A 16,897-nucleotide genomic window follows, 5' to 3' on the forward strand; every position below is an offset into this window, starting at 1 on the left:
TTAGTCGTCGTAGTCATTCCTTGTTGGCTTATTGGCTGGCACTGGTGGTTTGTCACGACTACGATCATCATAGGGTTCATCATAGCGGTCGTCATCATCGTAGCGACGGTCTCTGCGGGGCTCATCGTCATAACGGCGGTCATCATCATAGCGCTCATGGCGGTCACGACGGTCAGAGTAGTCGCTGCGGCGATCATCGTAGTCACTGCGGCGATCATCGTAGTCTCTGCGGCGATCATCGTAGTCACTGCGGCGATCATCGTAGTCTCTGCGGCGATCATCATAGTCGCTGCGGCGATCGTCATAGTCACTGCGACGATCGTCGTTATCCTTGCGGTGGTCATAGTCGCGCTCACTCCGTTCTTCGTACTTGTCACGCCGTTCAACAGGGCTCCTCACAATGGATTCATCACGATCACTTTCTTGTCCATCCGCATAGCGACTCTCACCATTTCTAGCCGTCTCTTTGTCCGAATACTCTTCTGCCTGAACTCTGAAAAGTGAACACACAACCGTCAGGTGTTTACATGTGTGGGTATTATTTTCATTTTCATGTATTTCATGTATTTCTTTCAGGCAACATTCACAGGCAGACTTCCACCATTGTTAAATTAAAATCAAATCGACTGTGTTGTTGTGTTTGGATCAACAAATATTTTGATGCAACCTTTACAAATCTGGCTCAAAATGGTGGCAGGTGAGGTCTGTCTGAAGTTGAAATACTTTTTACTCTCTGATGGATTGAGTTGTGATACTTTTACCCTAAAAAATAACAACAATCATGTTTTCAGTGGCCTCTGTGTAAGGCAGAGGCCACTGTGCAAACACAGTAACGGTTTACAGAACTTTTCTAGCTTGTAACTTAAGTGTTTTTAATAGCTTTTGGACAGCATTTGTTCAATGTGTTTATGAGAGTGTATGCATGAGTCTTTAAGGAAGAAAAATGTTACCCCATGGCATATTCCTCCCCCTTTTCCTTCTTCTTCCGGCAGCAGCAGCAATAGATGACGATTATAAGTACGATCAAACCTGCAACGACGCCACCAATGATTCCTGCAGTGGAGCCAATGTTCATAGAGGCTGCAGGATTGAAGGAAGAAGAGTTGGGAGAGGAAGAAGAGAAGGATGCATGTTACAATGCATTGTTTTAAAAATAGGTTTATTGGAAAAGTTCCTAGGAGGTTAATGAAAATCTGTCATAGAAAAGATTCTCTCACGTGGCATGACTGCAAGGGTGAGGTTGCAGGTAGCAGAGCGGATCTTGTTTCTTGAAGTGCAGATGTAGAATCCTGATGAGTCTTTGGTGATATTGTATAGCGACAGGATGCCTCCCTCTGAAAGAGAAAATCACATAACCACACATATACATCACTGCTGCCATGAATCTTACTGTTATTTTGTATTAAAAAAAAACTATAAGTGTTGTTAATCAATTCCTGACAGTTTTATTTTACATTTTGGAGATGCAAAACCTTCATGTATATCTACTTGTGTATATGTAGCCAATACGTTACAAAAAACTTAATTTAAAAGATCCTAATCAAGAATATTTGTTCACGTGAAGGGTTTATGTAAAAAATAAATGTTACTGCTTGAAATGCTCAAATATCGACTTAAGTATTAGCCTAAAAATCTGATCTATCAGCCTCAACAGTAAAGATACACACTGTGATTAAACATTTTTAAATTCTCTGATGGTGTTTAAAAACTCAACTGTGAACTGTGTTAAGCTTCGAAACATCATCAGAGTGCGAAGTCTTGGTATATGTGAGTGCTACACACAGATAAAGTATCTGTGGTCCCTTTAACCACTTCCGCTCTCTGATGAGACTGGCATCCTTGTCTGAAATTACTGTCTTTCAGAGGCTGTAGCAGGCTCAGTTTTAAAGCTACAGTGATGATTCTGTTGTCGTGTGAAAGTAGACGAGCTAAGGAATACATTTTCAGGGTTCTCTTGACCTCTCACATTATGATGTCTGAACTAAATGGATTCTAATGATATCCACAAGTCTCCCCTTTACAGACATGCAGAATTTATGCTAAACTCACCCAGCATATTCTAAAAATGGTGTAATTGCATATTTCTGCATACTGGGGTCCCTAAACAGTCTTTGAATTGCATAAATTGGTTATAACTGGAAAGCTGAGACTCTTTAGTGAGCCCAGTTATATTTATGTGTGATGATGTTAGTTTCGGTAGTAGTCATTTTATTGTAGTGACAATATTTTTTTCTATAAAATGACTTATTGTGACTTTTAGGATAATCACATCCTCGTGAAACTGTACAAACACAAACTAAACACCTAGGACATTCGGAGGATGGATGGCTTTCTGGGCAATTTGCAGAACAGAAGTGCTTTCCATTCAATCACTAAAAAAGGCAATTATTACAGAAATCTCCAAATTATACCAGATCACAGCATGTATTTTTCAATGTCCTGGTGTCTTAATGTGGTATCTTGGAGGGATTCTTGACCATTTTTGTCAATTCTTTAGGAGTCAAAACTGGCTAAATGTTGCACCACATCTGTATAGCAAATGGTATCAACCGAAAAGTTGCTGCAACAAATTATGAGACATTGAGAATTGAGCATGGGAATGATCCATATACTTCTATCATAATATTCTAAACCTGTATACACTCTACACTTTCAAAATGGGAATAAGTGCCTCACAAAACACAATGTTTATTACAGATTTATGACTACAAAAAATTTGACACACAGTGCTGGGCTGCATCACAAATTAATTTTCTATATGGCATATACTGACCTGCTATTTGCCCCTAAAGTTTCCTTGCCGGGAAGCTGACTTTAAAGTGATTACATGACGGCAGTTAAGCACCCAGGTAAGTGCATCTTTATATACTGAAAGTTGACCCATACATCTCCAGGATTGACAGTCCTGGCAGAAACGGTGTCACTGATACTTACTGTCGGTGGTTCTTGGGTCATGAGCACGAGGCACGTTCTTGACATCACGATTTTGCCACGTATAAGTGGGTGGTGGGGAGCCTTCCTCCGACTTACAGGTCAGGTTGATGTTCTTGCCGTATTCTGCCTTACCCTCGATGTTACAGATTGGGGTGGATGGAGCCACTGCAAATAATGGCAAACAAATAAGTGCTGTAACATAATGACAATTATTAACAGAGTTAAGTAGGAAAGTTGGCAAAACTGTTAAAACAGGAAGTGTCTTTTTTTTAGGATTTATGCTCGACTTGAGCTGTTTTCATGTTGCAGTCAGGATAACCAGGCTCAAAAGCCCACATAATGGAAAAAAGCTACTTTAAAGTTTCACTTCACGTTTCATTTTTATTGCACTTTATTGCAGTCAGCATAATTGGGTGCAATAGCCAACATAATCCTAGGATAAATGCTAAACATTATACCAGCTGAGTTTTAACATCTCAGAAACTTTTTTGACAAACAGTAAGTAGCCGAATATTTCTTTTAACACAAATGAAATGTTACCTAGAACCACCAAACGTGTTGTGGCGGCTGGCTTCCCCTCATCGTCACCTGGGATCTGGACACGACACTCAAACTTCTTGTTGTCTGCTAGTGTGATGGAGGTCAGTTTCAGGTTGGCCTTTCTAGATTTAACGTCCACATCAACAGATATTCGGCCTTCAAAACGTTCTTTGATGTCGGTATGCCCATTATTAGAATAGTAGGTGAGGATCACTGTCTGTTAGACAATGACAACATTAGAGGAACATTAAAAGAGGAAGAAAACAGATCTCTTTTTTTTTGTTCAGAATACAGATTGATTAGGTTTATTTTGATTATGGTAAACACAACTGACCTCTGGAACAACACTAGCTGCTTTGTCCTGAACAGACCATGTGATGACAACCAGCGTTTTGGGATCCGTGACTTTGGATTCAAACGAACAGGGCAGTGTGATGTTGTCACCTCTGGCAAACTCATACAGATCCTTTGGGATGTTCACCTGGAGGGCACCAACCCCTGACACCACTGCCCCAGGTTTCAAAACAGAGTCAATAAATATGGATTATCACTGTTGGAAACAATACTTTTCAATAATGTTCCTCTTAATTACAGTGTTTAAGTGTGTGAAATGTGTTTGCCGTGACTCAGCAGAAAAACTTGATTTCTGGACATCAACGTATTGCCCCCCCACCCCTTACCCTCATACACACAAAGCACAACACAAATAAAGCTGAAATTAATCAATTTACCAATTAATCATGAACAGAAAAGAAAACTGCAACAATTGTGAGTGATTGTTTAAGCAAACATTGCAAAAAAAAAAAACAGGTTCCAGTTTCCCAAACATAAACAGACTCATTCAATGTTTAATAGACTTTGAATTTTGTCAAACAAAACATTTTACGACACTAGAAAACATGTGATGGCTATTTTTTGCTGTTTGTTCGTCATTTTATTGACCAAATGTTTTCTCAATTCACAGATAATAATTGGTAAAATAATCGTTGTATTTCATAATCGTTGTATTGTTTAACTGATGATCAAGTGGCTCAAATTCGTTTTAGAAACCATTACACCAAAAAAACAACAACTCAACAACAAACCGATAAGACAGATAACCTGCATAACGAGACTCCGGGCCCGCTCAGGTATAGAAATACCTGAAGGTGCGCAAACAGGTGTGGCACAGGCAGGCCAACAGCTCGGTAAAGAGCGAAGTAAAGGACAAAATGTTATTTATCACAGGAATACTCACGTAGACACAGCAGGGTCCAAGTAGACATCCTCCCTTCCATCGCCCAAACTTTTACTTAGTCGACCTAACCTTCACTGATTCTCCTGTGTTTTTCTGTATATTATGAAACACACAACCACAGACAAATTTACATCGATACCCGACAGTTTCCCGGAGTGATGCGCCCGCTGGGTGCGCCCGGTAACCTCAGGAGCGATTGACAGTGCTCTCCGCCAATCACCAAGTACTGTTCAGGTAAAATTCTTGTTCCGCCCACCTGACTTGTCTCTGCTTGTCCTCTTATCCAGTACACCTGTAGGTTACCTGGTTCCGCAGGAATTTGCCTTGCCCGAATGAATCTAACATATTATCAGTATTCTGTTTTTGTTTTGTTTTTTCAAGTTGACCAAAGATGTGAGCAAACCTACCACAATCAGTTTCATCTTGAGCTCTGCAGCATGTAGTGTCAGCCAGCAGGTAAATTGCTTAGAATATGAAATTAATTATTTACTCTTCATATTTTAACTTAGTAGCTATATGTTGTGCGAGAGAGAAAACGAAAAAGGGCATTGAATGAGTGACAAATACTCTACACAGTTTAGGTGGGCGGAGATGTGAAAAACGGATGTGTGCTGTTGGAACATGAGAGAGGCTTTACCCTGTCAGACTGGTTTGACAAGGGTTTGTCACCTAGGGGCACACACACACACACACACACACACACACACACACACACACACACACACACACACACACACACACCCATGTCACTTTTGGGGTATTTACATAGACAATCATTTCCTAGAGACTTACCCAAACCCTTACCATCACCACTACTGGCCTAAATCTAACCCTAACCTTAACCACTGTCCCAAAGGTCAGCGTTTTATCAATTAGGGAAATGATTGTTGTCCCCAGTTGAACAAGCTGTCCCCAGTTAACTGGTGTTAAGTCTGGTTTGTGTCACTAAAAGTGGCTTAAGTCATGCACACACACACACACACACACACACACACACACACACACACACACACACACACACACACACACACACACACACACACACACAAGCAAACAAACAAACAAACAGTGAAACAACAAAAAAGAGAAGGGAGGAGTATGAGTTAAAGTGGGTGTGTCGTGTAAAGTACTGTGATACCGCAGATAAACCCACTTGGAAAACATGCATCCTAAAGGTTTGTCTTTGGCCTTATCTTGAGTCGTACAATGTTGCTGTGTTGTACTATAGCACCTCTCAGTGGATGTGATTTCTACATCCTGCTGCACACATAAGATGAAACCAGTTCATTAATATTACATGCACCTCTCTTAACCCTTAGCTACTTAACTTTCAAATAAATGCATGAATAGGTAAAAAGGTGAGCTTCTGATGTGGAAAGAGACTTTTTTTCAGAAAATGAAAAACCTGCCCTTTATGCCCTGAGCCTGAATCATGATATGAAAGGTTAGTGGAGCCACAAAATTATTAGTTAGTGTTTTTTTCTGACTAAGGTTAATTTGAAATTTGAAAAATACATAAATAATAAAGGTGTTAACATAGTTGTTAATTTGGCAAAAGTCTTAATAGGTTAAACTCTTAACAGTTTTATAATTCAGTTTTCATTGTGTGGTTGTATGTGTCAAATCAGATTTTAGCATATTTGATTGTTTCTTTAAAATTCTATAATTAATGCATTTCTCCTGTATTATTAGTTTACATAACCCTTAAGATAAGAGATAAGATATTCCTTTATTAGTTCCACAATGGGGAAATTTGCATTGTCACAGCAGCAAGTGGACAGTAATGAATATAAGAACAGCAATAAGAAAAAGAATAAAGAACAATAAATAATAAATAATAAGTACAAAAAACAACAACTATAAGAACAATAATAGTAAGAAATATGTAGTAAAATAGTCGTGACATTATTTACATACATTTACTTATGAACTATTACCGAGAACAAACACTTGTTGGGAAAATTTCCTGGAAATTAGCAGGAAAGTAAGGCATCTGTAAAATAGTGTTACTGAAAACTGTTAGATGCTTACTCATTATAGCATTTTTAAGAAACAACCCACATATAGTTAGAAAAAGTTGAAAGTGAATTACATTTTCTTCTGTATTGCCCTTATTACAATGAGTTGAAAATATCTATATTTAATAGAATGTCTGTTCAAAAGCCAGAAATGTTTTGGTGCATTGAAAATGACAGAATGGTTGTTTATAAGTTGGTTACCTTTGTTTCTGAAGCTTGGAAAAGAACGTCAGGATGGTTTACTTAGTATTATTTCTAATCTGTGTTGCTACTTTGGTTTCTGTCCTTTTCTAAAGAATGGTTTCTTCTAAGCCTGTTTGGGCAGGGCATATTATTTCTATATTTCTATAATCTATATAGAAACATTTATTCGTGTTTTAAACTGTGAGGTATGATAGAGTTAGCATTGGTTTTCTGCCTGCTTTTGTCAGAGCGTGTTTGCAGGTTGATGATCATTTATGAGTATGACATATGAATTCAGTGTGTGTAATTTTCAAGTACACTCACTTAATTAGGAACATCTGTGAAATCTAATGCAATCCAGTACAACAGCTCTACCATATATTCTATATTGACGAAGTGTATACATTTTCAGTTTTTGTTGACGTTGTCAGGAAGGTGATTCGACTATGTTATTTTTGATGCCATAGTGGGTGGTGGTAAACTGGAGTGCATTATATCGATTGGCGTTTCTAATTGTTTTGTCCACTCTATTAACTTACATGAGGTGGGCAAAATATTAGGGATACTTGGTTGGTAAGCTGACATTTATGGCATCAAGCTTTCTTTCCTTAGGTGTCATCACTCACTCGTAACTGTGGAGCAAAGATGAAACACTGTGCCTTAACTGAAGATACAGGATAACGCCATAACACCGCTGTTTTATTTCGTCAGTTGGAAGGTTTCCTGTAACACCTGCTGCCTCAACACACAGTTGAAGTAATGTAAATCCTTCATCATTTCGTTTAACCGCAAGTTCACATTACCTTCAATATACTATTTTGCGACCATATGACAGGCAGGAAATTGCAACAAAAGATAATTATTTCTGAGGAAAATGTGCAGCTAAAGTGTGATCAGAAGTACCTCACAACATCTTTTGTTTGATATTTATGTGACATTTTGTGATTCACATGTAACCTTTTCCTTCCTTAATTAACTATTTCCTTTATCGTATTTTCAAACAGCCAGAGGCCTTTTTTTAAAGGGTGAAAAACACTCATAAGTGTTTGTTTGCGCGCATTTTTGCTTTTTCCGTCTGCGCACACATGTATATGTGTGTATGTCTCACACTCTCCTCTCTCCTCCAGGTTTGTTTATCTGGCCCTCATCCCCTCCTTCTCCTCTGCTTTACACTTTAACCAATCTCATCTCTTGTGCTCTTGGAAGTCTTATCTTGCCTCCACATAATGACTCTGGACCCCATGGCACCTTTCATTTTCTATCTCATACAATTAGACCATGCAGAATTGCCTGGCAGCTCTTGACAAACCACAGGGATTACAGATGTTCTTTTTCCATGGCATATTACACCCCACTGGATTACTGGTCATCATTGTTTCTGTGTTTGTATTGGTGATGTCTGTGTTCAAAAAACATTTCAGTGCATCATCTGTAAGGGGATTTTCATGGATCATTTCTTTTCTTGGCTGCCTGCTGATGGCCTTTTTTCATCTCTGGTACCTGTGAAGTTCCATTATCTTGAGGCAGCAAAAGGTCCATGGAAACACCACTTTCAACATGAACCCCCAGGGTAATTGTAGGATGTGGAGCCACCAAGAGATCAGGTAAATGCAACTTGTCAGTCTGTGAAAGCACCGCATCTCAAAGTCCTCACAGGAGCATAACATGACTCACTCTGTGGTTAATGCATCAGAACCACTTTGGGAGTACCTGGGTCACAGTGTTACAGCCTGGTTCTGAGCTGAGCATATCATTTAAAAAGGTCACTGCCCAGTGGGAAAGGCTGTAATAGATGGTTAAAATTGTAAACCTACCGCCATTCAAAGGTTTTAGCGAATCCAAATGATTATACTTAAATGCTTAATTTTATTTGGCAGCATGGCTCTGTATATGGTGATTCCTTTTGGTCCAACCACCACTTTGGTTCATATTGAAAGATTTAAAGAACTGTTCAATGGATTGCCATACCAATTTGTACACACATTTATGGTCTCCAGGGGATGAATCCTAATAACTGAGTGATCCCCTGACATTTCATCTGGTACCTAAATGAGGTCAAAATTTAAATTTGTCCAAATACCTTCTACTATAAAACTATATGCCTCAGCTGTACTTTTTTGTGGCTACTTATCTAATGTTAGTATGCTAACATGCTAAACCTGAGCCACTGTGTGGCTGTAGACTCTTCAGTCTTGTCGGAGTTCATCGATTTGATCTATTTATTTTCTTAACCACCTATGTTCATGGTTGCTAGGGTCTGCAGTCTATTTCAACACATCGTAGAGAGGCGGGGTACACTGTTGTATCTCCACCAGGATACATTGCCCCTATTAAGGTATAAAAATGGTCATAATGGTAAAAACAATTGAATGTTATATTTAATAAAGAGAAGTGATACAGTACATTCTTGCTTTCTCTGGTCATTAATATCACACATACATAGTTTCTAAACTGAGTTTTAACATTGCTATCCAAGCATAGACCTACCACAAGCTCAAATTCTACCAATTCAAGGCACATACTATTGAACAACCATCTTAACCTATAATGCTCCTAACAGGGTGTTAAAGAGTCTGTATCTCCTGCACGTTACCTGTTTAAGGGTTAAATACTAATTGAACTAATATAATGAGGTAATAGGGAACAGGTCACTAGACACAAGTGCAGGCTGGGAATGATTGGCTGCTAAAGACAGTGCAGCACAGGGCTAATGAGGAAAATGCATCTCTCATTGTGTGAGGAGTAGCACATGAACACACAAGGGAAACACACAGCAAACCAAAACCCATGAACCCAACACCTCTCAGTAACAACCCAGCATGAATTAAACTGCCCCAGAAAACAAAACTCAAGTACACCACACCACAAGCTCACTAAGAATGCAAGTAAATCCTTCAAACATAAGTCAAATAACAAAAATGAGCAAAACCAAATGACCCAAAGGAGTAGGCAACAGAAGAGTAACACACAGTAAAACCAAAAGAACCAAATACAAAGAGTCCATGATACTGGAATTAATCTTAGCTGCAGTCACACTTTCCACAGAAATTTAAATCATTCCACAGAACCCTTATAAACCCAAAACGCTGTGAAAGAAAATCGTTGTCTCACTCCAGGCTGAGCAGAAAGCTGTGTGCTGCCACCGCACATACAGCTTGTTTTCTAACCTGATTGGGATCTCTAGCCTATACCTATTCAGCACAGTCTCTATTATGGCAGTAAGAGGAAAAAGCACAAACAACATATTTAAAAGGCTATATGAACTCCCAGCTGGCTGTCAGAAAATAAACAGACAAAACACTGAATATTAAGCATTAAATGAGCTATTCATAAATATATAGTATAGGTGCTTTTACTCATATTATATAAATAAGCTATTCAAATGGATAGTAGAATGAAAAATTACTAATTTAAAAAGCAGCGGAGCACAACAACCTGGTAGCAACTGTGAAAATTGCTGCACTCATTGATTTTCATTTATTTGTTTGGTAGAAAATTAAGAAAAGGAAGTCAAATCCATCAAGTTCACTCCAACAATCATTCAACAGATTATAACAGCGCTGCTCATGCTGATTCTGTTTTTTTAGCAATGTGCTGTGAATCTGGCAAATAAATGAAAAGACAAATCAATAGCAGATTGCTAAAAATGACCAACATAATAACTGACTGCACTGACGAAGAAGCAATAAAGTCTAAGAAGCCGCTATCCATGCTCAACAATCACCTCTGTGTTTATATTCCACTTGAATTGATTGTCAGACACTGTTTGAATTTTAAACACTCTCTGTGTGTTTATTACTCTCTCTGTCACAACTTGTATAAGGTTTTCAGTTTTAGATACATTAAGCTCATGATCCAGTTCTTCATCCTGCCGGAGAAACATTTGCAGTTGGGGGAGTTCTGGTGACCTTAACATTTTAGACACTGATCATGTAATTGTATCATCCCTTGTTCAAAACCATCCAGGGGCCTGTTTTGCATGTCATCCCACATCACCATTATTTTCTGTCACCTATCCATTGTCAGTGACCAGTAATGGAAAAAATATTCACAAAAAAAATCTAAAACAATCTAATAGGATACATTACAGTGCCTTGTTAATGGCTTTTGCAGCAGTCAGTACACAGAATGAAAAGTAAGTGAGATAGCACACACAGACTACCTGAACATTAACCTATAGTTTTAGAAAAACAATCCATTAAACCTCTATTGTGTATCAGTTTAAAAAAAACAACCCAACATTGTATTGTAATATTGCAACAACGAATCATTTAAGCTGTAAATCCACTTTTTGTTCTACCTTGAAGCTGCTTGCAACAAAATATTTAACAGTAAACTATTTAAAATTAATGATAGATTTGACAGTATGAAAAGTAAATACAAGACTAGCTGTAATAACTACTTGATGAATTGAGTAGTTGTCAACTATATTCACAATCAATTCATCATTTTGAGTGATTTTTAAGGAAAATGAATATTTCACATTTCTTTAGATATCTGTGATAGTAAACAGGATATTTTTTGGTTGTGGATTGGGTTTTGGGAAACTGCCCCCCCCCCCCACACACACACACACACACACACACACACACACACACACACACACACACACACACACATTGATTGATAATTATTGGTGCATGTTGTGTAACTTGCGCACTGGGTGGCAGCCCCTATAGCGGACCCCCGCGCTCAAACACTCCACACAAAAGTTGAACGTACAATTTTAACCACAGAGGTTTTGGCTTTTCTCTGAAATCTCAAAGGACCTGGCCGTGTATCTCTGAGTTGAACTTTTACTGGGTTTTGACGCTGGGAGAAATGGCATATCTGTATTCAAATGCATCGCACAGCGTCACTACTCTCCAAAACTCGGCACGGACGATGTGGTACACCGGCGTGGCCATCGCTTCAGTTTATGGTATAATCAGTGTGTTGGGGCTGATCGGCAACATCACGCTCATCAAGACGTTTTGCTCTGCAAAATCCATCCGCAATGTGCCGAATGTTTTCATGTCAAGTCTTGCGCTTGGAGATGTTTTACTGCTGGTGACCTGCGCTCCGGTGGATGCCAGCCGATACCTGACAGAGGAGTGGCTGTTCGGGAGAGTTGGCTGTAAAGTCATCCCCTTCATTCAGCTTACCTCAGTCGGAGTGTCTGTGTTCACTCTAACAGCCCTCTCTGCTGACAGGTAGGATACGGTTTTTGCTGTTATAATCTTTAATATTAACCCTATAACATGTAAAACTTTAAAATAGCTTTAATGCCAGTCAAACGACCCAAACGTCATTTGGTTTATGTTGATTTAAAGCGTGATACAACCAGAACATATTTCCAAAGTTCATAGTCATTATGACAATAGAGAGCAAATATTTATCCGTGTATTGATCAGGGGATATTATGCATGGCAGAGCCGAGTGCGTCTTTTTTAAGACTGTTCACACGCGTAAAACCAATCAAATGCTACAGAATCGTCAGTTAAGGATTTCCAAGACTTTTGTGTCAAATGGTTTACCTCTTAGAAGGAACCAGTTCAGGTGACGGAAAAAATCACACGAGCCACAAGTTGGACGAAATGCACGATATCAAAAACATCAAAAAGCGTGTCGGTGTAAACTTGAATGGTGTTGGCAAGCCATGACGTGCTTCAATGATTAACGTTCAATCTTCATATTGTATATTTTGAAGAAGATTCTTTAAATATTCATATTAATATCAGAGAACTTTCAAAAAATTCATAAAAGGCTACAACAACAAAATTATATTTTAGTCTCTCTCTCTCTCTCTCTCTCTCTCTCTCTCTCTCTCTCTCTCTCTCTCTCTCTCTCTCTCTCTCTCTCTCTCCCTCTGTGTGTGTGTGTGTGTGCGCGCGTGTACGTGTGCGTGTGCGTGTATGTGTGAGATTTAGTTCATCCTCCTATTATCTCGACTTCACACGTCGTTTTTCTCGCTCAAAGAAGCAGGAATCTTATTAATCAGTGCCCCATCAGGCTTTGCTATTAAAAATGAACAAGATGAAAAGAATAATTTGATATTATTAAATGAAATTATCAAATTATTGAAAATTTGAAGAATGAATTCATTTTCGTCTATTTTGAACTGCAAAAAAAGGAAAAAGAAAAAAGCTTGACTGTTTGATGGCATGCTGTGTCTTTTCTTTCACAACATTAGCTATTTTCCAGTAAAGCTGAACATGTTGTGTATTTCTCCTTCTTGAGGTAAGTAAATTTTGCATTATGCTTCAAGGCTGCATAACAACCTGCAAACTCAGATCTGCATAGCTAGCTTTCTGTAAACACATTTTTGCATTATATGTGACTGATTTGCTAGACAGACACTATCAAGTTGCGTTATGGGAAATGTAGGACACACTGCTTTTGGAACTTGAAGCATGAAAGTCAGGATAACTTGGCATCTGCGTCAGTTTTAATTATTCTCTCTATATATATCTGTCTTTTGCAAGTCCTATCCAGATGTGCATGAATAAATCCACGTACATCATTACGTTTACATAAATACATACATACATACATACATACAAATACATTAAGTAAATATTTATTGTCAGGGCCGCAAGTTTATAGATGACACACTAGTTGTAATGCAAGGCAGACATAATTTTTTGATCTGTTATCCAGCAGCAGATTGTATCTTTAAGGAATTAGACAGATTTCATGTTTCATGATGTTACAGATGTCTGCTGTTTACTTTTGATGTCAAAACATGTATGTTGTAAAACCAAAGTGTAAATCCAATATTTCTACAGACTGCACCCACCACTGTAAAATGAAATGCAGTTTGTTCACTTTCCACCTAAACTAAGTGATCACATTATAATCTAAGTATCTTTAAGAACACTAATTGTTTTGCATTGCCATTCGTATAAATCAGTCTAAATCACACTGAAAATGGTTTTGATATTTTTATAAAACAACATTCATCATATAATGAGAAATGAGAGAGGAACTCTAACACTCATGTTCTGTGGGCCCAAAAGTGTGGAAGGAAGAGGAAGCCAGCAGAGTTGTTTTTGGCAACAAATGGGGTGCGATGTTGGAACACAGTATCCAGTTTTTCTTAATAGAGCAATAAGAGGCAAGCCCCCTAAAAAAATCCTGTAATTCTTCCTGGATTTTTCTCACAGTGGCAAAAACAAATATTTATTTATATATTTATTTTTCTGCTAAAGTCATCACTATTTACTTCTCATTGTGGAATAATGGGAGTGAAGATAGAGGAAATGAGCGACAAGGGGACAAGGTGTACCTTTATTTCGTTGGATAAGCATCTTTGTTTATTATTGGTTATCAATAACTTTAATTGCGTATCTTCAGTGGCAGGAAGGCATTCGACAAGAATAGATGCATCTGAGGTGAAATGGCTACTGCGGAGGTGAGTGCTAATGGGTCCTAATTACCTGCTGTAGATTTCACAGTTCAACAAACCCCTGTTTCTGTATGCATGCTTCAAACTTTTAGCATTCGTTTAATACAGTGTCTTTGTCTTTTGGCAGCATGCCAAGCAGCATCATTGAGGAGGAAGCAGCCAGTAGTGACACAAATGAAAAAGACTGTTGTGGCATGGGAATAACCCCAGACAAGAACTAACGGCTGCTGCCTGCAGTTGAATGATTGGAAGAGGAGATTTGTTTTTCTGCAAATGATTTTGTACTTTATTTACATATTTCAATTAATGCTAATTATAGGGATGTCAATATGAATATTATACTGTCGGGGGAAACATTTGAAACTGGGCTTAAACAAAAAGCCAAAAAACAGCAGTATGAAATGGGCGCCAATTATACAGACTTAGCTAGAAACGTGTTTAATTATAAAAGTACTTCTGTCTTTCTGTTCTTTTTCATATTCATAGTTCTCAATTAATGTATTATTATTTATTATTTAATTCTACTCGTTAAGAAGATTATCTCCTCTATGTTTGTGAGTTAATCTGTTGTGTCCTGCAGGTGTAATAAAAATAAAGTTTAAAGAATATCTTAGCACATTTCATGATTTGCAATACCAGTGAAGTGATGTGTTACAGTTGTCCAACAGTGAGCGTGATCATTAAAGTGGACCAGGTTTCACTGAAGGATCTGAATGAATGGTTGTAATGCAATAACAATATCAATCTAGTTAACAGTTAAGAGTAAGCTAAAAGCTACCAGTGTTATGTTATACACACACAATGGGTCAGTGCTGTCTTGAAAGTATGTGGACAAATCTCGACCAGGATAAAAAGGGAAACTAATTAAGCCCTCAGTCAAGCATGTCTTGCTGGAAATAAGAAAATCAAACCATTTTTTTCTGTAACGCAGCACAATCTTGGACATAGTCGTCATACTTTTTATAACAATGCATCAAATGATAATTTGTAATGTAAGAGGCTTTGCTTGTAGCTGACTCTACATCTCCCCTGGACTCTACAGAGCTTTCTAATGACTTTCTGCTTATTATTTAGCTGTCATGCTGCAACTTGATTGTTGTAGTTCACTCTCATCACTCATAGTGCTTCTTTTTGGCAGCTGTAGGAAACCCTAAAAACCAACTGTACTCTACCTCCTCAGCTCTGTAACCATTAGTCTTACACCTGAACATGAGAACCGCCAAAATCTTACTGTCTGTGAAGGCCATGAAGTCCTTTAGCTCAGATATGAATGGATTTTAGCAAAGTTTCTCAGATGATTAAAGCAAGATTGGTCCTTTTAAAAGTGAAGTTGGAATCGAGTTTTGTGAAAGAAGACTTTATTGTATAGTCTTGTTGGAAAAGAGACCAAGAGAGGATTTTAAATCTATATACAGATTCTCAGGGCCACTGATAATAATCTCAGTTTTATCTGTATTTAGTTTACTAGTAAGTTAGAACACATTCAGGTTTTAATGTCAATTAGGCAGTCTTTTATAGCGGACAAGCTAGTGGGGTTTTCAGGGCATACCGGAATATGAAGCTATGTATCATAACGGTGACTTCAGTGGAGCATAAAAATGGTAGGCAATGCCATGCCCATGAATTATACTTCCTAGTAGTGGGAGCATATATGATGAGAATGAACTGGATCCAGAATGGAGTGTAACTAAGGAGGAACCAAAGTGTACTAAGGAGATTGGTAAAACATGGTCACCAATAGCAACCAACATTTGCAGTTTTACAAATAAGAGATGCTCCACTCTAAGACTGTCCCAGATAAAACAATAGGTGTTTTCTTAAAGCTGACTAAAATTGTTCATATATGTGGTTATCTTTCAGAATGTCCATGAATTGTAGAGCCACTGTCTTTTCAAGGACTTTTGCTATGAAGGCCAGTTGCTGTAATTTAATGGATCAAGGCCGGTTAATAAATGAATGATTTGTTGCTCCATAACTGCTGGATGTAGAAATAAACAACTGTTAATGGGTTCGATATATCGACTTAAAAAGCTGTGATTGAAGTCTTCCCAACTTGTTTCTGCTACCCCAAAGTTGCCAAAAAAATCTGTTAATGCAGGTTTACCTAACTCAGTTTCCATTCAGCCTTCACCAAATTTTCAGATTTGGATAAAGATCACACACCCTACTATAGTTATATCCCTGTAACTGATTGCCATTTATTGTACTTGTGGCCTATTGTCTTCCATGACTCATGAACACATTGAAAACTGCAACCAAATTTTAGACACATTTTTGTATTTTTCTCAGAGGGATCCTGCAAATTCGATGGGACTTTTTATGTGACACCAGAAACATTTTTAATAAATTGAAATTACCACAAGAATGGCTGACTAATGTGTATTTTAATACAAAAATTGATCCACATTGCATCTATTACTATGATAAACTGTAAAGATTTATTGTTTTAGCACTGAAAAAGATGAATGTGAAAAATGTAGCTGACCTTGCATTCACATAATGTTTATAAATCGGGTTGAGCTGGATGTGACCCAAAGTTTTCTATGGCTCGAGCAGTGTTGCCAAGATACTGTAGCAATCCTGTGACTCTATATGGGT

General features: G+C 38.1%; 2 protein-coding genes across 2 annotated transcripts in view; one reads left to right on the forward strand and one right to left on the reverse strand.

Moving 5' to 3' along the window:
- LOC133992875 (cell surface A33 antigen-like) lies at positions 1–4,751 on the reverse strand. The gene is made up of 7 exons (XM_062431696.1): positions 4,712–4,751; positions 3,823–3,981; positions 3,475–3,687; positions 2,935–3,099; positions 1,218–1,334; positions 951–1,080; positions 1–493 (listed from the first exon to the last, which is right to left on the reverse strand). The coding sequence occupies exons 1-7, from the start codon at positions 4,749–4,751 to the stop codon at positions 1–3; spliced, it is 1,317 nt and encodes a 438-aa protein (XP_062287680.1).
- A 7,045-nt stretch (positions 4,752–11,796) lies between these two features.
- LOC133992966 (gastrin-releasing peptide receptor-like) overlaps positions 11,797–16,897 on the forward strand; it is a 10,187-nt gene continuing 5,086 nt past the window's right edge. The window contains exon 1 of the mRNA XM_062431814.1: positions 11,797–12,104. Coding sequence (XP_062287798.1) covers positions 11,797–12,104 — 308 coding nt within the window. The remainder of the gene's footprint in view (positions 12,105–16,897) is intronic.

Source organism: Scomber scombrus, chromosome 1 (genome assembly GCF_963691925.1).
Source record: "Scomber scombrus chromosome 1, fScoSco1.1, whole genome shotgun sequence".
Taxonomy (NCBI): domain Eukaryota; kingdom Metazoa; phylum Chordata; class Actinopteri; order Scombriformes; family Scombridae; genus Scomber; species Scomber scombrus.

Bases quoted from the DNA above. Each gene is read 5' to 3' on its own strand.
- LOC133992875 (XM_062431696.1), bottom strand. From the start codon at position 4,751: ATGGAAGGGAGGATGTCTACTTGGACCCTGCTGTGTCTAC. The intron at 3,982-4,711 runs GTGAGTATTCCT...AACCTGGGGCAG, and splicing joins TTGGACCCTGCTGTGTCTAC to TGGTGTCAGGGGTTGGTGCC. The intron at 3,100-3,474 runs GTAACATTTCAT...CATTATTTGCAG, and splicing joins AACACGTTTGGTGGTTCTAG to TGGCTCCATCCACCCCAATC.